Source organism: Drosophila guanche, unplaced genomic scaffold (assembly GCF_900245975.1).
Source record: "Drosophila guanche unplaced genomic scaffold, DGUA_6, whole genome shotgun sequence".
Taxonomy (NCBI): domain Eukaryota; kingdom Metazoa; phylum Arthropoda; class Insecta; order Diptera; family Drosophilidae; genus Drosophila; species Drosophila guanche.
Genome location: NW_022995743.1, coordinates 6,826,209 through 6,845,176, shown reverse-complemented (window position 1 = coordinate 6,845,176; position 18,968 = coordinate 6,826,209). Strand labels below are relative to the sequence as shown.

Below are 18,968 nucleotides of genomic sequence, written 5' to 3'. Positions count from 1 at the left end.
CACTTTTTCTCGTGTGTTTTTTCTGCCATTTTGCAATTCATCTGTACATTTTCAACTTCGTGTGTTTTTCTGTACAAATTGAAGTATAAATATTTTCAGCAAGTGCTGAAATAACCAAGTCGTGGTTAAACTTATTTCTGTGCATTGCTAACCGGAGCAAACATTTAAATTGTGGTAGCAACGCAAGGCAGCTACGACAAACCATCCCTGCTAGGTAAGTGTATGCCTGGGGACGCTCTGGAAAACGGGAAAAAAACGAATTTGCGGGCCAAATAAACAGGGAAACTGTGTGTGTGCAGTGTTGTGTTTTCCCGGATACATTTTCTGCGAAAAGTTTTGCCAATACATACAGTGCATGCCGATTTTTCTTCACTTTTCGCCGCTAGTGTCTTCGGAGTCCCCTCCCGCACTCAGCTCAGATCGTTCTTTTGGCTTCCCTTTTAGATTTACAACCACCAGAGCATACACAGTCACACTCACATTCTTGTCCTCTCCCTTGCGCTTTGAGGCCGGCTTTCGTTTGGCCCAGGTACAGAGCCGTCGTCGTCGTATACGCCGCTGCTGTTGCTGTTTTTGTCCCATCCGCTTTAGTCTCTTGTTTTGTTTTATTTTTCTCCACGCGCTTTTACCCACAGGGAACGGGGGGAGGTGGGCCCGCTCAACCGCATGTGCCGGCGCATATAATTTCATTATAATTTATTTGTCTTGTCTTTCTTTTTGCGGCACAGATAAAATCAAAACAAAATAGTTTCGTTTGTCTCCCTCTGTCTGTCGTTCCCCTCTGCAGTTATTACTCCAAAACTGCTCCCACGCTTCGCTGGAGACGACAACAAGCCGAGTTCAACGTTCGGCCACTTACATATTAGGAAGAGGCCTAACCTATATTTTATTCATAGTTACGGTTGTTGTTGCCTCAGCATCTATCGTAGAGTCGCACAGTGAGAGGAAGTTATCTGTGTGTGCTCTCACACATGGTGGCGTGTCGTGTGTTAATGAGCGAAACAAACCAATCTTCAATAAGTAAGTGTGCGACCCGGGCACACCTCGCTATTACCCCCAACCCGCCCGTCACTTCACAGTGTGATTTCTCACCCACTGGCACTCTTAACTTTAGTCACAGGCTCCCTCCCTTTCCCACCAATTGTTATTAGACTCGACTTTTGCTTTTTGTTCTTGTTCTTTTGCTTCAACTTCTCCTTTTTTCTTTGTGTAGTTTCCAGTTTTGTGCAAAAAATTCGCTTTTATTTGCCTTGTTTGGGTGAGCTTGCGTCTGTGTGTGTGTATGAGGAGGATGGCATGTAGCTTCGGCATTCTTTAATTCGTATGAAGCAATCGCACAGATATTTCCAGCTACTGGCGCGCGTTCATTGACATTGAACTGAATTCTCTAGTAAATACTGAATTCCATTATGTTTTTTGCAGTTTATTGAGCGAGCTTTTGAGTGTTTGTCATCGTTGAATAAAAAACATGACAAGCGGATACTTACGCTCCATTGCTATGTCTGTTCTTTGCAAAACATGCCAACAAATTTCTCTTCAGAGGGGTGTATCGGCCTATATTTTAGAACACACACACACACACACACATCCCCAAATGCGCTCGCAGTAGTTCTCTCCTTGTTTTTGCTTTTTTCTGGTTTCTTCTTTGTGTGTGCTCTCTTGTACATTCGTAAATAGGAGCTAGAGATGTGATTTTCTCCATCTCGTGCCTGTTCGTGCAATCCTCAGCTTCACGATACATAAATATACATATGTACATCTTTTAATGCAACAGATGTGCCAGTGCACAAACGTGCTCGTGCTCAAATTGCGGCCATCTCTAGTGGAAGAGTGGAGCTTCCATATATCATGTAAAATGTATGATGCTAGCCTTGTTTCCAATGCACTCAGCTTAGCATGGGGAAAATAAAATAAATAACAAATAATATGGAGCTAGGAAGCTACCATTGTACCGCAATTTGTTGTCGGATGTTGGCCGCTTTGATGATTTCCCATATGACCATCGTTCCTGTTCCATTCCAGATAGTTCCCCTTGCCCGCATTCAAATATATGTACATATCTATTTAATAAGTATCTATGTATGGTGACATGGGTAGACGGATACGGGTTCCAAATGCAAGAAATAGGAACATTTTAGTCATTGACGCAACTGCTATTTGACTATCATTCGATTGTAATCGCTCTTCTCTTTTCTTATATTGCCCCCTTCTTCTTGGGGCCTCTTCTGCCTTATTCCTATTCGCAATCGCAAAACATGTTCCACTCAATGATTATTTTTTTGATAGCTTTTGTCTTCTCGAATGACAGATGAAAAAAAATAAACAGCACGAATGTTTTTTTATGCAAATCGTAAAATAATACTTGAAACAAGTTTCCCCCCTACCTCCCCAATCAACTCGAGCGAGTTTTATTGATTTTGAAGCCTTGACTGGTATTTCTATTTCTGCTGCACAATGATTCTTGTATTTCCAATTAATTAGCCAAAGATGAATGTCTCAAGATGCAGTTGATAAAGCTTAAGGCAAACAAAACAGGACGGTGGATGGCGGGAGGAGATGGAGGTGCGGAGGAAGTAAAGTACCTCTCAATCGAAGCCTTTTAATAATTCAACAACTTTAGGGCGGAGAAAAGGAGAGCTTGCAGCCCAAAGACAAGTTTTACTGTAGCTTTTCGTGAAAGTTTGGACAGGATAGGACAGGTTAGAACGGTACAGGAGCGCGGCACACGCCATAAGCACATTAGTTATTAGCGCAGGGACCAGCTCAACCCCAACATCAACCACATACCTCCTCCCATCCTCCCACCACCGCTTTAGAGACACACGCGATGTCGATGGTTGGCGCTGGCTCCCGACTTGGCTCGCTAAGCACGCTGACATGTCCATAAAAGCCTTGAAGTGGACAGCACACACACATACACACACACATACACACACACATGCATGCGTATACAGGGCTGAAAGGGGGCGGCTATCTATTTTTCTAGCGCGGACGATGAGAATTGTCAATTGTATGCATTTCCGCTTTGCCCTTCTTCTGCTTCTCGTCCAGTTTCTGAGTTGGGTGTTATTGTGTTGTTGTTGGACATGGCGTCCATTAGCTGCTTTTCCGCTAAATTATAGAGTTGGAACGCATATACCCACCGCCCAATTACGCTGGCAAAAAAGGAATGTGAAGGGGTGTAGGCGGAGAGGAGGAGACGAACGGGAAAAGGATAGTTGAAGGCTTAGCCTTTGCCATACGAACACATATACATACGAATGAACGGCGGAAAGAGAGAGATGCCACCGTGACACGTGATTCAACGTGGAACCACGGATCTCCCGTAGTCGCACTCGACTTCCCGAACTGTGTTCCCAGTGAAACTGAGGAAGTCTATTTTCAGCTTTGAGATTATATTCCGATTTTATAAAATGATTAAGAAAGAAGGCTGAGCTAGTCTGAATTTTCAAAATTATACTGTAAAGAAAATTTATATATTTTGCTCGGGTATCTTTCGTTTGTTTCCATTATAAAAATGTAAGTACATTGCACTTCCTAAGTCATCTTTCCAGCTGTAGAACAATCGGCATTTATGAACATTGCTCACGCGAATCACGTGCACATCTTTAATGCTTTTAAAAGAGCAGGCCCAGAAGCCAGAGCATAAGAGCGGCGAGGCGTTACATCAGTGTGTGAGTGTGTGTATGGTCGACTCCTTTTGCTCTTTGGTGGGCAGCCACGAACCGCGTTTTCATGTGGTTCGCCACGTCTCGATGGACATGTGATCCCCTTTTTCGCTCTCTCCATTTATTTTGTTGTTCCTGTTTTTTTTTCTTTTGTTTTGTGGTCACCCAGCCCACCTGTATGTTTGTGTGTGTTTGTGTTGGGCCCGGGGGCCCTATGTGGTATGTATTGTATACAAAAAAAGTTTCAAGCGCGTTCGCCTGGGGGACGAACAACTTAAATTATTGTCCTTATTGCATTTGTTGTTGTTTGTTAGATGGGTGGATGGTGGTGGTGAAGGATATGGGGGCAGGTCGAACCGGAGGGTGGTGGGACGCCGGCGTGTGCGCTGTCAAAGGCTATTTGAACAGGATGTGGACAGCAATCAAATGATTTTCACATAATTGCTTACCTGTCATTTATGTCACTTTCAGAAATTCCAAGGCCTCGCTTTAGTCTCCCACTCTCTCTTCCTCTGTTCCTCTCACCTGGCTCCCCTCCCTCCATCATGCTCCTGGGAAGCTGTTTTTACGCTCAATAAGAACGCTTTTCTCACACTGACCGCTAAATGCAATCAGTGCTGGGCATCAAAGGTGCTTACAAAGGGGAAGCAATCTGCTGGCCACTTCCGCTTTCAGACACAAAGTTTCCAGTGTCCCTTGAGCTGGGCCTGTTCCTGTTCCTTGCCTTCTGCCTCGTCCTGCGCCCATTGAAATTGTCCCTATAATTAGATCTCTGAGCTCCTGGGAACGGCTGTTGAAACTCTCAGAGTTTCATTAGGCTGCGTGCGGGTGAGGCTTTCGTTGTGAGGTGGGAAGGAATGGGTTCTGTGTTCTTTGCCTTTGACGTGCTACTGTTTCTCGATTTTAAAGCAATTACTTGAATAATGCATTTACAGTACACAGCGAAGGTGCGGAAAATCGGAAGCAATCTTCAGGCCACCGCCGCTTTCGGCATTTCCATTCCAAGAGGATTTTCTTTGTTGCCAGTAAAAGCTGCATCATGTGCGACCTAATCCCTATATTTTGAGCCTAAATTTCAGTCAGAATTTCTTTCTAAGAATTTTAAGTGCTGTTTTTTCCCTCAGTGCAGCTGTCTGTCCCAATGTACTGACGACCTCATCTATTTACATCCATTTTCTAGATAGACCATTCCCTCTAATGATATTTGTCCAGGTCAGCGCAATTTGTTGCATTTCACAGGCATTTAGCCGGGGAAACGCTCTGGTAGTCTAGGGAGGAACTAGTATTGGGGCTCAATCAATAGTTAAACGCTTTGCTATCTTAGAAAAATGGGGAGGCTCCTCCCGCCTTCTACCACGACAACGACAACGACAACGACAACGAAAACTACTCCTTCTGGTGCTGCCATCTAAAATATGCATAATGGGAAAACATCAGCTGAAGTTTCATCTAAAATTCAAAGAAAACTGCACGAAGGCTGCAGTTTTTTACCTTCTGCTCCTCCAAAAGGCAGTTCCCCCGGCCCACCCACCATTCGGTTATTAGACTAATGCCAAACTGTAAATTCATTACGCAGCCCCACACACATATGTATATAGGCAATTACTATATGTTTTGTAAATATATACATATTTGTATATAGTGTACAAAGTTCTGCCGAAAGGTGGAGCGATGCGAGTTCTTGTACAGGGTGACGCGACTGAGGCTTGGACTGAGGTCCACATGCTAATTCTCTCGCTTAATGTATCTTCATGCAAAGCGACACCATCTTAGGTTTAGATAAACAAAGATAGTGGAATATTTTACAAGAGCAGGGCTAGAAAGGATCCTAACGTAACTTTGCCTGCGCACAATAATCAGATTTTGAATCAAATAACAAAATTGCTTTCATAAGCCATCCCGTCGATACATACGGATGGTACTTTGTTCTGGTTTTGCTGGAGGTGGAGAACCGATGCGTGCTCTTATATAAAGTATCTATACTCCACATATGTGTACATATGCTTCCAATATGTAGAAATAAATGCACTTCCTCCCCCATAAAAATATATTCTTCGTATGTACACGAGAAAGAGAACGAGACCATACATTCTTCTATACGTTTCGCACATAGGGAAGAACTATTCTATCTTAACCGTATTCCCCTATAGAACAGTTTTGTGTTATGGTCAGTCCAGTATAATTATGGCGGTTGCCTAGCATTCGGTACCCATGGGCGGGAACTTCCCCTTTTTAAGGTATTGTCACTTGGTACATTTGTACGAATTCTATTGGTCAGCTACCAATTTCCGCTGTCATATATCCGATCCCCAATAGCTTCCGATTGGCCAGCCCCCGGGACACCATATCGAAGGATTTTTCATATAAATAGCACTTGTTCTGGTGGACACTATTCATTAGTTTTTGTACAGGACTCATAAGCGGTGCCTCTGCTCAGCTCTCCTTTAAAATCATCCCGACGATAGAGAAGTCATAAGTTTTGGTATTATGTAAGCTACGAGTGAAAAAGTTGATAATTTCAGTGGAGTGTCAGGGGAAATCTATGAGATGTACCCCTAAAATATACAGCAATATATTTAAGTGATTCATTGTGATACTTGTTTCAAAAGCAAAATAAGGTAATTTTTTTATAGATGACAAGATCATTCTATGGGAGTATAAGACTGTGTCCCAATACGTGCTCAAGTTTTCTTCAATTTATCTCACAATTTGTCCCCAAAGTGGCCCCGAATTCGAAGGTGATGGCAACCCTTTCCCTAAGCTCTTCCCACACATCTAACACCTATGTATACACTATGTACAGTCTCGCTCAACAATTTTCAATTTCAAGTTGAGTCATTCCCCACTGGGAGCCCTCGAAAAAATTCGTTTAATCTTCCATTGCCGTCGTTTTAGCTATTGTTAAACGAATATCCGACAGATTTTTGACAACTTAACAGCAGCAACAGCAGCAGCTTGGACAATTGATATTTTGACATGTGGAAACTCCATAAAATTAAAAAATAATATATACAAAATGGTATAGTTAAGCTTTAAGAGGGCGACGTCTCAAATACCCTTGCAGCAGGTTTCAGGCAGACAGATGCTGAAATAAAGATATAAATATATATAGACAAATTGAAATAAAGATATAAATACGTATAAATAGATAGAAATATAGTTTTGCAGATGAATATAAATTGAATAATGGAAAGCTGGATATATTTTGAATAGATAAATAGATAAAGGGTATCGATCAAAGGGTATACAAAGGCCTAAAGTGCTAGCAAAATGAAAAAAAATAAATGATTGGAGGGTTGTGTATTTCAATGTGGGCAGCATAGAGTTCAGAGACGAAGCCTCCGACAAATAGTTGGATCAAACTCTCAGCCTCTTGGCATTTGTCTGTATAAATGAATAATTTCTCGTTACGTATCGAATTGTATTATTATTGCACACGTTTGCTCTCAATTATGCAAACGGAGTGTGGCAGTTGGCAGCCATACATACCATAGTGTATAGAGTTCTATTTGAGCGTTGGCTGTCTGGTATTTCCTCCATTTCTGTTTTGGGGCATAGGGCGTAGATGCAACCCAGCGACGGCTTACGGATGGATCTGTGGCTGCAGCAGCTGCAACTGCAACTCACGATTCTAATCCAACCAGCGCTTGAATTGAATTGTTTTTTAATTGCGGAACAGCTGAGAACTTGCAGCCACTCTGCCACCTGACGGCATCTGTGACTCTGATCGTCGGCCCACATCGATTTTTTTGTCGCTGATCTGGCGACGGCAGGCAGCTTTGCTCCGCCTGTCAGTTCGATTTCAAACGACCAGAGATCAGCATTGTCGTATCTGATTTTGTTAATATAAATAATCGAATTGCCTTTTCGGATTTTGTGCCTTTTGCAGAGAGAATAAGAATGAAGCGTGAAATGAACGATGCAGGAGACGGACCACAGGACCAGAAGCGTAATCGCCGTAATGAGGATACCGTGCGCATACTAATACCAAGCAGTGTAAGTATGATGTACAGAAGAATCTGTATATACTGTGATGCACACATCCTTGGGGAGCCTTCTCTAATCAAATGAATCTCTCTATCCATCGATGTTTGATTTTCTTTCTTTTTGGCAGATCGCTGGCGCTGTGATTGGCAAGGGAGGACAGCACATCCAGAAGATGAGGACTCAGGTACTATATGAAATAAAAACCCTTTCCACCCACCCAAAACAATCACTCAAAGAACCAAAAAAAAAGAAAAGAAAAACAATCACAATTAAAGCGTCAAGTCTAGTATTATTTACAAGTACATTTTTTGATTTTTTTGCACCACAAATTAGAAAGTTGAAAGCAAATGATAACCAATCGAGATTCCATCCCAAAAGCGTCTGTCTCTCTGTCTCTGTCATTGTGTGTGTCTCTCTCCTGCGAACTCTCTCACTGTCTCTCTATCTCGCATCCTGTCTCTACCCATCTCCCGCCCTTAGAGCTCGAAGAACGAGAGCTCCAATCCAATCCGTACCGAACCGAAGCGAAAACCAAACCAAAACCGAACCCACTGTTGTCTTCTGTGCCGGTCTGGTCCCTTCCACCACTTAAACCACCTTTACCACCTACCACAAAACCTCTTTTCCCCCTCTCTATCTCTCTTTCTGTCTCTGTAAGCGGATCCTGCCAGTCTCTCGATCTCTCTCTCTCCTCTGTCTCTATGTGCAGCAGCAAGGAATCAAATTAAGATCAAAACACGCTTCTCACTTACTAACGGGTGTCTGCCACTCAGCTTAACTCTCTCTCTCTCTCTCTACCGTCTCTCACTCTCTCTCTTTCTACCGTCTATACCGTTTCTTCTGTCTCTGGTTTCTCTTTATTTATCGTTTCGTTTCTCCAAAAAGGAAGTTCCAATCAATAGATAAGAAAATATCTAAATCTGAAATGTTTTACAGGCGCTTAATTTTTTTTAGTTTTTTTTTTTAATGAAACTTGGAGAGAGAATTGCCCCCTTGTTTTTTGTGTACAATAATCAAATAGGAACAAGAAGTACAACAGCAACAACATCTACAAAAAACCAACAATAAAACGATAGATTTACACGCTAATTAACCTTTTAACTAAATGAACAATTTTCTCTCTCTCTCTCTCTTCTCTCTCTCTCTCTTTCTCTCTCTCTATTCTTGCGTAAACCCCATATGTGTAACAAATCGAATAAATCAAATCCAATCCAAAACATATAAATCGTCGGTTCGCACGCCCTACAAAATCTTCAACCGATCATCTGAACCGATCTGACCATAATCCGGCATGCCCGCCCGCCCGCACCGTCACTCTGCACCGCTGGTCTCCATGGTCTCTGGTCTATATGTCCCACCCGGGTACTGGGTATAACCGATTGATCTGAATCCCGAATTTGAATTTGTATATAAACTGGCCCGATGATACCAATACCAATACCAAAACCAAATCAAATCGAATTGAATTCTTGCTGTGCAATATCTATATAATCTGATATCTGAACCTGATCCATGTATAAACGATGTATATGTATATACGTATATGTCTATGAACCCATATTCCCATACGCTTGTATCTATGTGGATGCTTGGGCCCTGTCCCTTCTCCCTGTGATGTATCCATATATATCTCAATGGCGTTACAAACGAAAAAAAAATACCATGGCGCATCAATCAACCGAATCGAACCAAAAATATATCGGAAATCGATCAAATCTATATGTATAATTACGCCCATCGACCGAATGACCGCCTGTCTGCCCGCCCGCCCGACCATCGACTGTCTGCCCGCCCGCCCGACCATCGTCCATCGACCGCCCGTCTGCCCGCCTGCCTGACATAACGCCCGCCCGCCCGCCCGTGTGCCCGTGCCCGTGTCTTCGACTATATGTGTGTGTGTGTGCTTCTGTGTGGCACACACAGTATAAAGCAGCTGTGTCTGTCGACGATTCCCAAGGCCCCGAACGGTAAACCACATACAAATCTTTAACCTTACCAATTATTAGATACTACAATATAATTTGCATCTCTCCTGTACAAGCCACATTTGAAATTGAATTGACGAGAACCGATCGAGCTTCAGCTCTTGTCAGCCTTAACCTTAACCCATACATACCTATACATATATAGATAGATCTATATCTATATGTTTGTCTTTGTCCTGTATGCTCTATAGTTATCTACAATCTATCCAAATATTGTGTGTTGTGTCCTCCTATGCCTCCTCGTATGCCAGGCGCACAGTATCTTATGTACTACAATCCCGTATATATATCCAGTTTTGTGTAGTTATTGTGCTGACCAGATGGTCGACTTCTTAGCCCGAATCTAACTTGATTTCGCTCTCGCTAAAAACCTAATCCTAATCGCATACTAATCCACAATGCACCCCGTACCATATACATACCATGTACCATGTGTAGCCCAATCCATACCAAATGCACGGCCTGAGCTTAAACTCTGAAGGAACCGAGAATCGAAAGGCCTGAGATCCTGAGATCCTGAGATCATCCATTTGCCGACATCCCAAGTCCCCCAGCAAGCGTCTTGTGTGTCCTTGTGGTGGTATTACTCGTAGTTTATATGATCTATGATATGACATGGAATGGCACTTGGGAGGGAATCTCCATCTCTCTCCCTCTTGTTCTCTAATTTATCACCGATTCTCTATCTGGCAAAGTTTGTTCTCTAGTTCTCCCCCCAAAACATTAAAGGCCATTTTAAGACCTCAACTATTTTTGTCGTTAATGTAATTTGCAATTCTAATATGTGTTTTTCCCCTCACTTTTCTCTCTTTCTCTCTTTTTCCATCCACTCACCATTCTCTTAAAATCTCTATGCACGCCTAACAACTGCTCGCTCAATACCGAACACAGGACCATCCAAATCTCGGCGGATATCGAGGCAACTCTGGAGATAATCACCGAAATGCTGAAATACTTTGAAGAGGTAAGTGCATCGACAGTAATATGATATGATTCACACATTTGATAACACTCCAAACAATCCCTTTCGTCGCATCCAGCGCGATGAGGACTTTGATGTGCGCCTATTGATCCATCAGAGCTTGGCCGGCTGCGTTATAGGCAAAGGTGGACAGAAGATCAAGGAGATACGCGATGTGAGTAAAAGCAAACTATTTCTATATCCATTCCATGGTGTCGCGGTAAAGCTGGGCTCCTTTGAAAACAGAGTAGATACACGTACTAGATACTAGATACTAGATTGATGGCATTGAAAGGCACAGTAATATAATGCACAATCGTGTGCATGATATAGGGGTTGTTCCTGGGTTCTACCACCTCTGATCTACACTCTTCCAGTGTGCACTACTTACCCTTCGATGGTCGGTCTGTAATAATTACCGCAAAATGTTGGGAACTTTTTGAAATTTTCAATGTAATTTTTTCTTTGCTGATTGCACATACTCGCACTCGTATTTCGTTTAAGTATTTCCGCCATTCTGCGTTTAGAGTCCCTTTCCTGCAGATGTCTGTGCTGTGTGCGTGTCCTTTGTTTGCCGTACTATCCATCGTAATCCTGTATTACTGCCCCCCATCCCCAATGTCCTGCGGGCAACGGGCAACGTTGGCCAACCATGACGCTTCTGGCATGAAGGTTAACATAATTGGGCTTATAACTATTTTGGTGTGCCTGAGAAGGAGGAGGAGGAGGAGGAGGGGTGTCATTCGGGATGGGATATGTGGGCATTTTTGACATGTTTATGACGATCCTAGCAACCTAGTGAGGAGTGAGGGAGTGGGCTATGGCAGTGCCACGTGAAGCTGAAACCCGTCAACATAACTTTGCGCTTGGCTAAATCGAAAACTTTGTACGGGGACTACATTCCTGCTGCCGGCTGTTCTCTGTTTGCGACAGGAGAATGCATATCCATCGATGATGGGAGGGAATCGATCGAATGGCTAGCAGTACAAAGCGCTGGAGAGGATGATTGTGGATGAATGCTCATGCAACGGGTAGAGGAATCTGTTGCTGACGTCTGCTACTACATGCACCTTCTTCATAACACACTTGTCACTGCCGCTTTACTGAAGCTGGCTCGAGCATCGTCATGGGCATTCAGAACTGCTGACACGTGAGGATAAGGTCGGCAGGTGGCATGTGGCAGGACACGTCGAACTATTTTCAATTGCGCAATTCGCAAGTTCAAAATAATCAGATATTCTCTGAGTTGCTGTTGCTGCGTTCAATTAGGATAGGAGGTGCAGTTAAGTGGAAAGCATGTCCTTCCAGGCATATCAGAAACAGCAGCAGCAGTAGCAGCAACAGAGGCAGCAGGTGGAGCCTGCAGGGCGCTCATTAATTAGCGACGAGTGGGACTGGGACTGCATTTTAATTGGAATGTCCTGCGCCCTTTTCTGGCTCTGCTTTGCTTTGCTTTGCTTTGCCTTGCTTTGTTTCCCCTCCCGCCAGCTTTGAATATAATATCGCACACTTATTCTCCTACTGAAGCTGCTCCTCTCCTCATGCATATTCATATTTCTGCGATTCTGCTGCTGCTGTTGCACTACTTCTATGGAGGTCAACAAGTCCACGACGGCGTCGGCAGGCAGAAAGGAGCTTCCTCCTGTCTCTCGTACTCCTTCCTTTTATTATGGGCTTCTTATATACGTGCAGCATCCTTGCAGCTGTCGTCTGAGCTACTGCTTTGATGGCCACAGCAGATGATGATGATGAGGATGATGATAATGATTATCAGCCTCCAGCAACAGCATCAGCATCCTTGGGGCAGCAGCATCAGCATCCTCAACTGTGTCTGCCTCAAAGCATGTGTTTGTCGTTTATACATTTGTACCTTTTCTTTGGTCTGTGCTGAAAAGGAAGTCGTCCCCGTTTCCATCTTCATTGTTGCGGCAAGAACAACGGCGGCAGTTCTCAGCAGCAGCAAGGCCTGGCCTGGCCTGGCGTGGCGTGGCCAGCAGCTGTTTCCATTCAGTGAGCCATTTAGCCTCCCCATTCTCCCTTAGTCTTCCTTCTGTCTTCTGCCATTTCCCGCTCTGGCTTTCTGTCTTTGGCCTCAGCAAAGCCGGTTTACGTTCGGGTTTCCCTTTGTCGTCGAGCTACCTTGCTCGAGGTTAAAGTAATTGCTTACCTCTGGCTTCTAATACATCTTTGGTGGGTCACAGTCTTGTTGCTATTTCTGTTCTAGATCATTTTTAATACACATCTACACTCTTCCCCCTGAACTAGCAGAGCGCCAAATCTGTCGCATTATCCGGACATGTGTTACCTTATGGTAGTAGGACTCTACTCGTACGTGTACCCATAATGCCTAGAGTACTCAGTCGTCAGGTTTCATGCCTGTGTTGGCTCCCCATCAAAATGTTGTCCTGTGCCAAGGGAGGGAGCGGGGGAAGACGGCATCTGCTACGGCAGCGTCAGTAATAATGAGCGACAGCTGCTGCTGCTTCTACTGCGTCTCCACACACACTGATCCTGGCTGCAGCCGGCATCATCCTTTGTGCGTATGTACCGAAATCCAAAAATGCCCTAAAATGCATTTGAGGATTGAGCGTGCCAACGGTCTGCGCTGGGCTGGCTTTGTTCCCGCTTTCCTTCTCTCTCGGCCTGTCTGACTGCCGCCTGCGGCTTGCATTTGTTGCACGCTGTTCGTCTTAATGAATGCCAAACAGGTGCTACGTACACTCCACATGCCACTGCTCATAAAGGGTGTCCTTCTCATACGCGTATGGCAAGACTAAAATAGATACTATTACTTTTTACAAAGGAGAATACCTTTTCTCTGTAAATTCAAACATAGCCATGGCTTGACCCGCTCCTATATTTTCTGAGACGGGAATGTGGCACCCTTTATTGTAGCGAATTTTTGCTGGCTGCCAATGAGAGTTTTGTGATCGTCATTTAACTAATAAATACATCGGAGGAGCGGTAGAGGCAGTGGTGGTAGGGATGATGATATCCGGTTTAGTTTTCGATGGTGCCTGTTATTTTGGAGTTTTATACCCACTTCCGACTTGTTTGTTGCATCCTTCCTGGCTCTGTACTCTCTCTCTCTCTCTCTCTTCTCCCCCTGATATCTCAGCCACTTGAAGGGTACAGACATGGGTCATTGATACAGCACTGGAGAGCTGTACTCCAGTTGTTATCTTCCTGCGAGTTTAAAACAATTGCAGTCAGAAAAATAGCAGCACAGCTTGTAAGCATGCAAGTTTTGCACCACTATCAGTTTGCCCGCAGCTGTAGGTAAAAGTTTCTTAATTGCTGCTGTCGTAAGTGAATTTTGATTGCCTTTTGGCTGGTAGAGATGCGGCTTCCCCTTCACCACTACTGTGGCTTGAGATTCCCTCTCTCTCTTTGCCTCTGCTTCTCTTATTATTCCTTCTCCTTTGCTTCTGCTGCTGCTGCTGCTGCTGCTGGTGATGGTGGGGGGATCTTAGGCGCCTTTGGTAATCCCCTACAAGCTTTTAATGGAGCACCATCGATGCATACATGAATCACTTAAAGATTTTGCATATCAATTGAATGCGATTTGTTGTTAATGATGTGTCCCCCACGCTCTTCGTGTGAAGTTTGCCTGTCGTCCTATGTAAAGTTGTTGTTGGATTATGCCCAAAACATTTACTTTCGTTTTTTCTTCTTTATTTGTTCTCCGCCTCATCTGCGCCTGCGCACACAACAACAACAACAAAAGCTTAAAAAAAAGCAACGAAAACTTTTAAATGAGGCGAAACTGAAAGATTCACCGGTTCCGTTTTGCTGCTGCCAGCGGGAGCAAAAGCAGAGCAGCAGAGAAGGAAGAGCGGCGGCAGAGTTAAAGCCAGAGCAGAAGCGGCAGAAGGAGCAACGGGAGCTGCAGCAGCTGCCCTGTCGAACACAGCAGCCTGCGTATCCTTTTTGGGTCTGACATGACACACATACACAAATACATGCTAACACGAATCGGAAGAAGAAGAAGAAGAAGAGACGCACATGCTGTTGCCTGCCTTTCGGTATATGCGCGTGTTTTTGTGTTCTTCCATTTTTTTTTCGCTCTGGCTCTGGCTCTCTCTCACTCTCTCTCTCTCTGCTCTGCCGACGTCCTGGCTGCGTCTTCGTCTCTGTCGCCTTACATGGCAACTGGCAATCGTTGAACCCAATTATTTCGACATTGGCGCTGGTCGCGCACGGTACTGTTCCCACTGTTCTCTCCGTTTCTTTGCCAGCAATCGGTGCTGCTGCAACTATTCCTGCTGTTAATATATTTAAGTAAACAGTGATGGGAAAAGCAAGAAATAAATATCTAAAACATACATTCAGTTCAGTGGAAATTGGTGTGGAACTTCAAAGTGGATAACAAACCATTGAAAGGTATAGAAAAAGTTGTGTACTTTAATCAATTAAATCACTTCTAATGATGGGTTAGTAGTTGGAGAAGAATCCCCGAGATATATTATGTATAATATAATAATAATGCTGGACTAGGACCAGCCGCAGTGGCGCAGATGTGTGTGTGCGTCCCTTTCGGACGGCGCCAAAAACAAAAGGAAGAAAACTTAAAGTTTTTAATGGATTTTCTCTTGTTTGATTGGTAATATAGATTTGGGGGAGGCGGCGACACGCCCTGGCCAATAAATGTTGGCAGTTTAGTTGGACAGCTAAAAGTATGCTATTGTTTCTTTATGTTATCTATTTGTGTCAGCCATAAAAAGAGCGTTAATAGAGAGCAAAAGAGTGAGAGAGAGAGAGAGTGCTGGCATTGTCATGTTTTAATTTAATAATTTTGATTCAGGGATTCTTGGGCTCGCTGGGACCTTGTTCTTTTATGTCAGTGTTTGTGTGACTCAACGCTTTTGGCCTGGCCATTCATAAGGCGCCACATCCTGCTCGCCCCTACTGCCACAAGGGTGATGTGAGTGATGGCATGCGGGAATTAGGGGGTCGAGGAAACACTTCAGAATTTTGATGTCGCCATTGTTGTCTGGAGCACACGCAACGAGTTGTCGCCTGGGAGTAGCTGTAGAAGAGGGGACGCAGAGAGGGTAGAACTGGGTAGTTGGAAGGGAATATGACGCAGCCTTTGGTCATTGCTATACACACACACACACACACGCATGAACACAAACACGAACACACACAGAGACAGGGAGAGTCGTGAGGGAGCACGCAATGGGCCTAGGAATGATGCAATCATCAAGCGGCAGGCAGCAGTTAGGCGGCACCAATGAAATTGATGAAAAACTATGGAAATGCGTTGAGGCACGACAGAGTAGGGAGCCTGAAGGCGGCTCTGCAACGGAAGCGGAACGCACTCGGGACTCCATTGACACAAACACAAACACGCACACAAACAGAAATCTGTTCGATCCGCTCCCCACCTGCTTCCCCTCTTAAGTGGCTATCGAATTTCCCATTTACACTTCCGCTGCAGACAAAAAGGAAGCAAGGGGAGCAGACGAAGGCAAGGGCAGAGGCAAGAAGAACTTCCTGCCACTTTACATGCAGCCAGCGAGAGAGAGAAGCAGCTGCCCCGAAACATTCGAGTCGATGCCGCAGGTAGAAGACCTCGATTCTCTGTGCCTGCGTCTGACATCTGCTGCCGACGTCAGCTGCTTCTGCTTCTGCTTCAAGCTGCTGCTTCATGCTGATTAGGAGCCATTGCCCGCTGTGGCAGGATGCAGGACACACATACGAATATGTACAGAAACGGACGGGTCAGGGCCAGAGTCCTGTATCCTGTGTCCGTGTCATGGCTAAATTGATTTGAACTTGGGCCTCTCAATAGACCTTGACCAGAATGGATTTGTATGTGTGAGTCGTTCTTTGTCCGTTCTTTGATTTTTGGAAAATGATAGGCCCTTAGGCTTAAGGATCCGATGGCTCTATGAATATAATGCCGGGTTCTCAGCTGGAAAACCGCATTCCTAGAAATCCTGCGCGACATGAAACTAATCTTCTTTGTAATCTCTCCACTTGCAGCGCATCGGCTGTCGCTTCTTGAAGGTATTCTCCAATGTGGCTCCGCAGAGCACAGATCGCGTGGTGCAGACGGTGGGCAAGCAGGCCCAGGTCATCGAGGCGGTGCGTGAGGTAATCACCCTCACCCGGGACACGCCCATCAAGGGGGCCATCCACAACTATGATCCGATGAACTTCGACCGCGTCTATGCCGATGAGTATGGCGGCTATGGCACAGGCAGTGGTAGCACTCGTCCCAGTCAGCGGGGAGGCAACCGCAACGGGGGCGCTGGAGCAGCTGGTGCTGGCGGTGCTGCTGGTGGCGGCAACGGCGGAGGATTCGGCGGAAATGCTGGCGGTGGCCGTGGCAGTGGCGGGGGAGGACGTGGAGCTGAACGCTTTGGTGCAGGCGCCGGAGGTGCTGGCGTAGGAGTCGGCGGAGGCGGTGGCGGCATGGGCCAGCGCGACAATCCATTCATCAATCCGTGGGCCAACGGCGGAGGCGGGGATGTGGATGGTTTTGGCGGTGCAAGCGGCGGTGCCGGTGGCTTTGCTGGCGCCGGTTTTGGCGGAGGTAGCGGCGGGCCCTTTGGCGGTGGCGGCAGCTTTGGCAACAACGGGTTTGGCGGCGGTCCCGGCGACTTTGGGGGCAACAACGGCAGCTTTGGCCAGAGCCAGGGCAGCAACAGCCTGCCGAGTCTCGGCAACTTCAGCCAGAGCCAGGGAGGCAGCAACAGTCTGCCCAGCCTGGGCAGCTTCGGCCAGAATCAGGGCGGCAACAGCAGCTTGGGCAACGGCTTGGGAGGCGGCAGTGCCAACAACGGGGGCGTCGGAGCCCTTGGCGGTGCTAATGGCGCAGGATTCAATGCTGGCGGTGGCAGCAACGGGGGAAACGGAAGCCCGAATGCTCCGACTAATGTACCGCAGGGCCATGACCCCAACAACAGCACACAGGTCACCATTCCAAAGGAGGTGAGTAGTGGCAAAGACCTAAGCTTCGGTTTTAATTTTCAAATTGCTAATTTGTATATTTTTTCGCTTTGCAGTTGGCTGGCGCCATCATTGGCAAGGGAGGCGGCCGCATCCGCCGCATTCGCAATGAGTCCAGTGCGTACATAACCATCGATGAGCCCCTGCCCAACTCGAACGATCGCATAATCACCATCTCGGGCACGCCCAAGCAAATACAAATGGCCCAGTATCTGCTGCAACAGAGGTTGGTGTCGCAAACAGACTAAGCAGATCAAAGTATGCACTCAACTCCTTCTCATTTGACTAACCCAAATACCATACACCACACACCACACACACATTAAACATTAAACATTACCTGCCCCAATCCCAATTCCCCTCCAATGCTAACTTCTGTGCGTAATTAACTCGGAAACGGTGCCTCAATTCGTGGGTTCTAAGTGTTAAGTGCTTGATATATCGTATCATATCGTATATTTTAACTCGCAAATCGCTCCAACAACCATCCAACATCCAAACTAACTAACCGATTGGCCTCTCCTGGGAGTGTATTCCGTATGGAAGACTAGTGATTTTGTTGTTTGGTCTCTGCTAATAACAATAAATCCCTTGTCTTCTTACGGCGTGCATCTGTGCTCTTCATTATATTATCGATGGTTAACCAATTTAAGCGGAACTCGGCATTAAAAAGCAAAGAAACGAAAAGTCTTGTTTATTAATATACTAATTGTGTCACGGCTTATACCAATCCAATCTCATATCACATATCGCGCGGCATCCCGCATCCTGTATCCTGTATCCTGTATCCCATGTACATTGCAACCCACACCATCCACACCTATATACAGCCACACCAACACCACCAACCTTCATTCAGCTGTATCTGCTGTTCATTAAAAAGTTCATTAATTATGTTTTCCTTTGGCTTTTCGCCATCGCTCCACTACCTCTCATTGCAGTGTGCACGAGAATGGCAGGCGAAACATTTAAGTGGGCAAATACAACTTTACCAACAGCCACACAGCAACATGCAACGTGCAACAACAAAAACAAAAACAACAACAACAACAATAACAACCATCGAGATGTGCTGCGTTTCACGTTTAAAATTAAATTTACTAACAGAAGAAAAGGAACAGAGAGAGCAAGAGAGCATCCTCCAAAAAAAACGAAAGAAATTTATGTATTTCTTCTTTAACTTTAAGTGAAATATTCCCCCGAAAAGAGAGAGAAAAGCCCGAAAAGAAGGAAAGGACGATAACTGGAACAATAAGTGTCCCCTCCTCCCACATGTCACCTGCATCATGCCCAACCCCTAACCAACATTCTCTCAGCCACACCATTTCTGCTCTTGAAGGGGGAAAGTCAACCTTAAAATTCTGTACGATAAGAAGAATGAACAAAATAAAATATAATTAAACTTGA

The 18,968-nt window shown here is 45.2% G+C and overlaps 1 protein-coding gene across 3 annotated transcripts; it reads left to right on the top strand.

Annotated features, from left to right (window-relative positions):
- Nucleotides 1-7: 7 nt before the first annotated feature.
- On the top strand, nucleotides 8-18,968 carry LOC117592254 (heterogeneous nuclear ribonucleoprotein K). 3 transcript variants are annotated; one of them, XM_034285896.1, is made up of 10 exons: nucleotides 8-214; nucleotides 7,558-7,664; nucleotides 7,783-7,839; nucleotides 9,579-9,622; nucleotides 10,532-10,604; nucleotides 10,681-10,776; nucleotides 16,593-17,543; nucleotides 17,618-17,787; nucleotides 18,503-18,560; nucleotides 18,598-18,968. In XM_034285896.1, the coding sequence occupies exons 2-9, from the start codon at nucleotides 7,569-7,571 to the stop codon at nucleotides 18,531-18,533; spliced, it is 1,518 nt and encodes a 505-aa protein (XP_034141787.1). In that variant the 5' UTR covers nucleotides 8-214; nucleotides 7,558-7,568; the 3' UTR covers nucleotides 18,534-18,560; nucleotides 18,598-18,968. The 3 variants fall into 3 exon arrangements, with proteins under 3 accessions (XP_034141787.1, XP_034141796.1, XP_034141805.1); XM_034285905.1 differs by having other exon boundaries at nucleotides 9-214; nucleotides 17,618-17,819; nucleotides 18,503-18,968; XM_034285914.1 differs by lacking the exons at nucleotides 8-214; nucleotides 7,558-7,664; nucleotides 9,579-9,622 and having other exon boundaries at nucleotides 7,794-7,839; nucleotides 18,503-18,968.